The sequence below is a fragment of the Epargyreus clarus genome, unplaced genomic scaffold (genome assembly GCF_041222505.1).
Source record: "Epargyreus clarus isolate Ecla_fem2 unplaced genomic scaffold, WU_Ecla_fem_2.2 ptg000015l, whole genome shotgun sequence".
NCBI lineage: Eukaryota > Metazoa > Arthropoda > Insecta > Lepidoptera > Hesperiidae > Epargyreus > Epargyreus clarus.
The window spans coordinates 7,784,177-7,793,038 of record NW_027332223.1 but is presented as its reverse complement, the minus strand read 5'-3'; the positions used below and the strand labels follow the sequence as shown (position 1 = coordinate 7,793,038).

General features: G+C 32.7%; 2 protein-coding genes across 2 annotated transcripts; one reads left to right on the top strand and one right to left on the bottom strand.

Moving 5' to 3' along the window:
• Nucleotides 1–617: 617 nt before the first annotated feature.
• Ccm3 (programmed cell death protein 10 Ccm3) lies at nucleotides 618–3,214 on the bottom strand. Its single transcript, XM_073080879.1, has 5 exons — nucleotides 2,950–3,214; nucleotides 2,548–2,725; nucleotides 2,084–2,216; nucleotides 1,437–1,598; nucleotides 618–1,071 (listed from the first exon to the last, which is right to left on the bottom strand). The coding sequence occupies exons 1-5, from the start codon at nucleotides 3,019–3,021 to the stop codon at nucleotides 987–989; spliced, it is 630 nt and encodes a 209-aa protein (XP_072936980.1). The 5' UTR covers nucleotides 3,022–3,214; the 3' UTR covers nucleotides 618–986.
• Nucleotides 3,215–4,018: 804 nt separating this feature from the next.
• Nucleotides 4,019–7,081, top strand: Arpc5 (Actin-related protein 2/3 complex, subunit 5). The gene is made up of 3 exons (XM_073080775.1): nucleotides 4,019–4,295; nucleotides 5,470–5,541; nucleotides 6,794–7,081. Exons 1-3 carry the CDS (start codon nucleotides 4,155–4,157, stop codon nucleotides 7,031–7,033), a joined length of 453 nt encoding a protein of 150 aa, XP_072936876.1. The 5' UTR covers nucleotides 4,019–4,154; the 3' UTR covers nucleotides 7,034–7,081.
• Nucleotides 7,082–8,862: the final 1,781 nt, after the last annotated feature.

Sequence of the window (8,862 nt, the reverse complement as noted above, 5' to 3'; positions counted from 1 at the left end):
GCAAATATGTACAAAAATATTTACTTTAGAATAATATATTTAATCAGTATAAATAACTATTACTTTTTACAATAAATCTAATAAATCACTTTTAACTAACGTCAACCAAACTGAAATCGTTGTTACGTCTAAGTTCGTTTGTCCACCGCACCGTCACCGAGCCGATACTGAGAACGAGATTTATTTCGGCCCGTTTTTAATATGTCGTGACGGGGATAGTTTGTCCACCGCGACCGATATGGGCTGTTTATTTTGTTCGATCGATATAGGCGTGACGACAGTGACGGTGCTCGGGTGACGGGCGTGCGGTGGGTGCTATAGTAAATGTATGTACGCTACTTCGGCGCCGTCATTATCGGTATCGGCTCGGTATCGGTGGTCGGTGGACAAACAGCGTAAGAATTAAGTTAACATGTCATATATTTGATTTAATATGTACATCCTGCAAACCAGACTCAAGGCAAATGGTATGAAAGTAGCTCCTACAAAGACATAAATAAAGATATGACCATGGAAAATTCTATAGTCTTTTTTAACCTGATTTTTTTAGGTTTTCTGAAAAATCGCCTGGGAAATAAATTAATATAAGGATAAAATAAATTACGATACACCAGAAATAACTCAAAATAAAGGTAGATTTTAATACTATATTATACGATATTTTATGAACTACAATGTACAATCAATCAATAAATGAAAAGAATGAAATATACAATTACCAAAAATATTAGTAAACCATTTAATGTATCTTACAAATGTGCACTCGATAGTTACACTAGGATTTATTAAATCATAGATTGATAAACTCTTTAATTTGTATGTTAAAATATAATTATTGGTGCCTAGATCTTAAAAATAATTCATTATTTAACATCCTCATCATCATCACTACAAAATAGCAATGTAACAACAATGAAAAGCGTTTTATATTATTCCTTAAAAATAGTTATTTTCCATTTAATAAACTCAAAGCAATAAAAAACAATTCACTCAGACTTGTTTTTAACAGTGTAGAGGATTTGGTTTGTTTGATGGATCAAGTAGAGTGCACTCACAAACACTGCATTAGCCCTGAAACAAAAGAAAAAATGTTGGAAATATAAAGTATGCATTAAAACATAATTGAACATAATTAGCTAATAGTAACAGCCCAGCTTAATTGATAATTTATTGAAACAGGAAAATATTGTGCAAAAATTACAACAGTGATAATGACATCATCCTAAATTCCCAGTGTAGCTGCCACCTATATTTAATAAGAGGTGTAAAACAAGCAAATGACAATATTATGCTAAAACCTATGAACATCTGTATCATAATAATATCTAATAAATCCAGATAGAATCAGAATCCTACCAGGGGTCAGCCACAAAAGTTGGACCTTACTCTTTTACCACTTTCAAAAGTAAGTAATTGGAAACAAATGTTATACTTACTGTCCCTCTTTGAAATACTCCTTGAGAGTATTCGAAAACCTCTTTGAATATTTGACAAACTCTCTTTTCCTTTGTTCCAATGCCTGCTTCCCTGGTCCAGGAGTGTATGTGGACACCTCATTTACGGCATCCAGCAGTTTCTTGATTGCTGAAGCTATTTCTCTATAAAAAGGATGGTCATTATATATTTATATTAGGGGTAATTCAAGTATTATATACGAGAATTTAATTATTTTTTCACTCCTCATCTGTAAAGGTGAGTAGCACTCTTCCTCTCCTCTCCTTGGCTTATTTTAACTATTTAAAATTTAATATTTTGCAAAAACAGCAATGATTACAATTCTTGGCATAAGCATGACTTTCCCTACCCTTCCCATATGTCATCAAAAATATGTTAATTAAAGACCCCCATCCACCCTTTTGTGCTTAATATTTTCATTACTCCTAACTTATAACTAAATATGTAGCAAAATAAGAAATAAAAAATTTCACCTATATTATTTTACTATATAAAATAACAAGCATATTTTATAAATACACTACAATTTTTTCCTGACTTCCGAAACCAAGTGGCTATTACCCCAATATACCCCATATATTTGTGATACATAAACTACATAGGATTAATTATTTTTACATCAACCTACTTGATAGTCTCCAAGAAAGTTTTCCTATCAGTAATTTCATCGGGTATTCTGCTCAGGATCTTTTTCAAAGCAGCGGATTTCTTGTTCAGTTCCTGGAAAGCCTCCTCTGATCGGTTCAATCTTAAATCCGCACCTGTACATAGTTTCCTATTTATAAATGTTACAAATATAGTAAATAAACTAAAGGCAATATATGAGATAGGTACGACATTCACAAATAAAGACCACACGTGTACTCCAACATGTTTCATTTCTTTATGATATACGAGTAGCAGACAAACATTCAGCCTACCTGAAGGTAAGTGGTGTTGGTGATTTGAATATTGACCTACAATTATGTAACCACAATCAATTGAAAGTAACAGAAACTTTTCACAAAGGCAAAATCTAGAAAATTATATGAATTTACATGAGTTGGGGCCTTTCCAGTAAGCTTGATTGAATGGTTATTAAAAATAAGTTACATTCAGCCTCAGTGAGGGTTCCTTGAAGACGCAGCAAGCTCTCGTTCATGTTGACAGGTATGTCTGCCCGCCGCATAATGCCTGCTACCAGGTCATAGTTCAGCCCGGGCACAGCTGCCTCTGCCTTGGTGAGAGCAGCACGCAATGTTTGTGATGCACCCAAGTCATATTTCTCTAGCTGTAAGCAATAAGCATCGAATTATATGGACATTCTAATTACACATTCGACCATTAAAGTGATAACATCTACTTCAAACATATCTTTACTTGGAAAATAGATAACATACTATTTTCATAACTGTTACGAAAATAGGAAAAATCTAGTTCTAATTAACACATTGATCCTCAAGGCGATGCGTTATATTAACTAAAATAAGGTCATAAACATAAAACAACAATTACCTGAGTTAAAACAGGACGTATAAGAACTGGCAAAACTAAGGAAGTGACAGGCAGTTCATCGCCCATTGTCATTCTGACCGAGTTTTATAAAAAGTTGCAGACAGAGGAAATTAACACTTTCTATTGTGTTCTTTGAGTTGACAAAAAGATAATATCTTTTAGTTACGACAAATGATGCTAAAACAATTCAAAACTAGTACTTTGAAAAGATCATATGTTGACAATCAGTACAACTAAAAACGTCTAATTTTTTAGTGACGACATTATGACATTTAGCTGACAAATGACAGTGATTCTCATTTTTAAATACATCATTTTAAAACTCGACTTCGTGCTTTTTGGCCTTAATTTCTTAACTTCATTTAGAAGTTACAAAAAACTAAATGTGCAATAGTAAATTAAAAAAAACATGCATGTATCAAAAATATACTGTTTAAAATTGATGATAATATATATTATCATCATTATATTATATGCAAACGTTCAAAAGCAAAATTGATAGCCTTGCTCGCTTTTCTCAGTATTTTTGTATAGCGATCGTATGATTTCTAAATTGTAACCAATGACATTTTATAGATATAGATACATTGAGAGCGGACATATTACAAGTTTATTAACTGTATTACATCTGCAGTCTTTATTTTGTGGTGCTTGTATAAGCTAATCAAACTACAAATAAACGTACAAACAAACTTTTTTCGTGTGCTATTTCTTCGTTTACATAAACATTTATGAACCCGACTGTTCTTCCTATATAGGTTACTAGCTGACCTGGCAAACTTTGTACCGCCTCAAAATCTATTTATATATATATATATATATAATATATTTCATATAAAATAGCCTATGTTACTCGTAGATAATGTAGCTTTCGAATGGTGAAAGAATTTTTAAAATCGGTCCAGTAGATTTTGAGCCTATTCATTACAACCAAACAAACACACAAAGTTTTCCTCTTTATAATATTAGTAGGTTACTATACTCTTTGGACTGTTCTACATGTTTTTAAGTCTGATTTACTGCTTTTTAGTTAGCAAAGGCAAGCAACACTGCTGCACACCGCAATTTCAACAGGCAACTGGGAACTGTCATCGTGTCACGTCACGTTGACATAAGTCTGACGGCTGATATTTTATCTAAACAAAATTTGAAGGAAAACTAATTTATATTACTTATTTTAGAAAATAATATTTGACTGAATCCAAATGGCTAAAAATACTTCAAGTTCAGCTTTCCGTAAAATAGATATAGATCAATATAATGAAGACAATTTCAAAGAGGACGAAGCTGAACAATCGGCACCCACTGGACCCGACGAAGGAGAAGTTTGCGCATTACTAAATCAATATCCTTTTATAATTAAATCTAAACATTAGTTAATGATTAACCACCCCGTACGTTATTGTTTGATCGTTTTGATTTACAGTTTCCAAATATTTTAACGTCTAATTGTAACGTTTCCGCTAAGTTTTTAACGTTTATATAGCCGTAGTATGAATCATCACTTCGTATAATCATTATTGACTGTATCCCCCATTTACGGTTTCAACGCGTTATATTGGTGGACTTGATTTATCGATTCTCGAAATCACTTCTGATGCCATCTTTTAAATTCAACAGTTCTGAACAACAACATTAACTTCATGCAATATTATTAATGTTATTTTATACTCATCCAAACATGGTGAAAATCAAAAGGCAAGGCTGTATCTTGGACAAATTTTAGCTGTTCAAATGCACTAGTATATGAGTATACTACGTTTTAAAGTTTTTTCCCCTATCATAACTTCTTTCCGCTTATAAGTATGACATTTGCTACATATAGTGAAATTTGTGTTGTTACCTGTGAAAAAATGGATGGTAAAACTTCAATGTATAGATGAGGCCGAATTGTACCAGGTTACTTAAGAACTGATTAAAAAGTCTAGGTAGGATATGTTGTTTCTCGCATTAAATATGTGAAATGAAATGAAATATATTTATTTTGTATAGGCCAACGGCGGCACTTACAAATTGTCAGTTACAATATTTTCTTAAACTACTACTGGAACGGAACGCGACCTCTACTGAGAAGATCCGGTAAGAAACTCAGTGGGTTTGTCTTTTTTAATTTTAAAAATAATTAGTCTCTATTTAATTTTTTTTTAAATGCCATTATATGTAGATATCCATATTTAAAAATCTTGTCCAAGAGTATCTGAGCATCTCGTCTGACAGATAAAAGCATTTTTCTTATCACCTTATTATCATATTATATATTGCTATATTTTAGATATATGTATGTATGTATAATATATATAATATAATATAAATATATTTAGAGTAAGTAGTTTATGTTATTTAACACCTGCTGCTGCTACAAATTTTCTCCATTCACCCACTGGTACTGGATTAACTGGTACAGAATGCCATCAGGTTTGTTCTTTGTGTTACAATAAATAAATAAATAAAATAATAATTCTTCATGAAATGTAGAATATATGTTACTGATAATTATATTTCCTTAACCTAAGATATACAGGTAGATATGTTGAAGCTCTGAAACTTGTTTTGAGCAATGCACCACTTGGAACAACTGATCAACAAATAAAAGTAAGTTTTTATTTTTTTTTTATTTTTTTATTTTATAAGAGTAGCAGACGAGCATGCAGTCCACCTGATGGTAAGTGGCTACTGCCGCCCATGGACATCTGTAATAAACCCCAGATAGGATTAGATATTCCTACCTGAGGTCGGCCACAGATGCGCCGCTACCCCTGAGGACTAAGCTGAAATGCCTCGGAAAAGTCTTTCTCCCTTACCACACCCTTCAAACCGGAATACAGCGGCGCCTAACACTGCAGTTATTAGGTAGAAATAGGTGTGGCGGTGGTGCCGCCGGAGTCGAACCACAAAGGGTTCTACCACCTTCAATAAATGATTAATATTTAATGCTCCTGACACTGGAATTGATTCCCTAATCATTCTAAGTATCTATTGGGAACAGTGACCATTGAACATCAGTTTGATGCAGCTGTTATATAAAAATTAGTAATACATATTCAACACTGAGATACAAAATCTTGTCACAAATTCATATAATACTATATGTGACATCTCATGAAGAACTTTAATTAAATAGACACATCATCTTTCTAATCATTGTTTTAATAAAAAGTCAAGAAGGATAGTTACTATGTATAGTTCGCATAAAACTGCTAGTCTGCTCTGAATATAGAAACAAATTGCATAGCCATAGCAAATTGTATGACTAGATCTGCTTGCAACAACTTCAGAGCAGATTAACAGTTTGGCGCGGAATATACTACAGTAACGTAATTGTTAAGTTATTCATAAAATCAACTAAGCAAAATATACTATTGAACTTCATATAGAATATTATTATTTTTTTTGGAATTACATCAATCAAAAATTATCTTATTAATGATGAATGAAAGAATGATGATAGATATGACATACTATGTTACTATATAGAATTTCTTTTGAACATGTCTTTTGAACCTTCTGAACTTTATGGTAAGCTGAAATTGATTTTAGACAGCCACATTTATTAAGCAGCCACTGATGACTTTTTTTATCTAGTTTTGAGGATGTAGTAAAAAAGGCCTTTTAATTCCAATTTGTATTCCAACTTAATAAGTAGCGACAAATGTGTGGTGAACTTCATGTAGTGCTCCTGACACTGGAGTTGATTCCCTAATCATTCTAAGTATCTATTGGCAACAGTGACCATTGAACATCAGTTTGATGCTGCTGTTATATAAAAAATACATTTTTAGTGTATCACTATTTACTGTAATAAAAAAATGTTATAAAGTAATAAATTGAATATTTTTGTTATTAGGACAGTGCCTTGGCCCTCACGCTTAAGGTACTCTTGGCAATCAAGTCTGCACAAATAGAAGAAGTTGTGGGAACTTTATCACGAGATGATATTGATGTACTGATGAAATATATTTATAGAGGCTTTGAATACCCATCCGAAGGTTCCAGTGGACATCTCCTGCTTTGGCACGAAAAAGCATATAATATTGGAGGTTCTGGTTCTATTGTCAGAGTACTCTCGGACAGAATGAAGGTTTAAATATACATTTCCAAATAATATAATTGCCAATAAATAATTTTATTCACATTCTAAGTTTTTTTACTTATATACCACTTATGAAGTAAATCCCCCTTGTGATCTCGCATTTTTATTATATATTCTTATAGTAAACTATTATGTAAGTTTTCATGTCACAATTAAAACTTCTCTTAAAGTTGAAAATGACTGCTCTCTTTTTGATAAAACTAACACAAAGTCACAATGAACAAGATAGACTATTTTATTTAATGTCAATTTTTTTAAAGGTTTTATTGGTTATGAATGAAACAAATCTGCGCATTAATTTAAATAAATTGGGCATTGTGGCTCGATTTTGGCACATAAAGATATAACATCACTTTTGTGCAAAGGGTTAATAGCTCAGATTTACTCCGAGGTTAATAGCGATTGCTAAAAAATAATAAGTTTATGTACTTTTTATTTCGTCTCACTTAAAATTACTTTAAAGATAATTGTAAACTGTTTGGTCAAACAAATCTATTTTAAATGTCAACAAACCATCTAATATTTCGGCTCCTCCGAAACGATCAGACATGGTATGTGGTTTAACGTTTAAGGTATGGTTGATCGCGCCGTCCTTACATGACCCTTAGATGAGTATTTAAGAGTATGCTTGTTAGTAATATGTAGTTTTCATAAAAACCCAGGAATAACTGTTTTTAAATAAGCACGACAACTTCGAACTAGAAATACTTAGGTGTAACAACACGTACCTACCTATACCTACTTTACCGTCCTTCTTTACATTGATGAATATAAAATATTAGAGATCAATGCGAATATCTGAATTTGAAAAATAAAAAGTACTTAATAAGTTTACACTGAGAATAACATATCATCATACCAAACGCCAAATATACCTATATATAATATAAGAGTAGCAAAATGAAGTCCACCTGATGGTAATTGGCTACTGCCGCGCGCCGCTACCCCTGAGGGCTAAACTGGAACGCCTCGGAAAAGTATGTCTCCCTTACCACACCCTTCAAACCAGGACGCAGCGGCACTTGACAGTACTGTTAATAGGCAGAAATAGGTGTGACGGTGGTGCCGCCAGAGTCGAACCACAAAGGGTTCTACCACCTTCACCTGAGATATTTGAACACCGATCCCTCTAGGTAAAATACCAAAATTCATACATCCAGTAGGTTAATATACGAGTAGTTCTTAAGTATCCGTAATTATCAATTAGACATATGTATTTAGTTAACCGATCCTATGACGCAAAGTTCTCCGCCTCGTGGGCGCAATGACGTAACAAACCTACCGGAGGAAGTGTCCGTTGACAAAAAGGTGCATGCAAACCGGCTAGGCCCGCTCTTAAGTTAAATGGATATTAAACATTTGGTAACAAACAAGTACGATGTTTGTTTGTTTATATAATTTTATATTATTGAAAGTAGCGATGGTGAACGTTGGGTCCATAAATTAAATGTCAACTCGAGTTTCCAAAACGCGTTACCAGACTTAGAAATATCCATTCTCTTCTACAAAAACTATGATTGTATTTTTATATTACTTAGTCTGATCCAATCCAATAGGTTCATTTCAATTCGATTAAGTTATGCCTTATTGATTAACTCATGTTAAGCAACTAGTCATTATATCAATGATTTTCAGTTTTTCTTGATACCCGTTAACATATGTTTATATTTTTTAAGGGGTTCCGTACCCAAACGGTAAAACCCTATTATGTATTGTACCCACTAAGTATCAGCTTATAGAATAAAGTAATATTGTTTATATCCATGATGCTACAAGTTTTGGAGAATCGCGGTAATTTTACCTCAAACATATCAAATATTAAC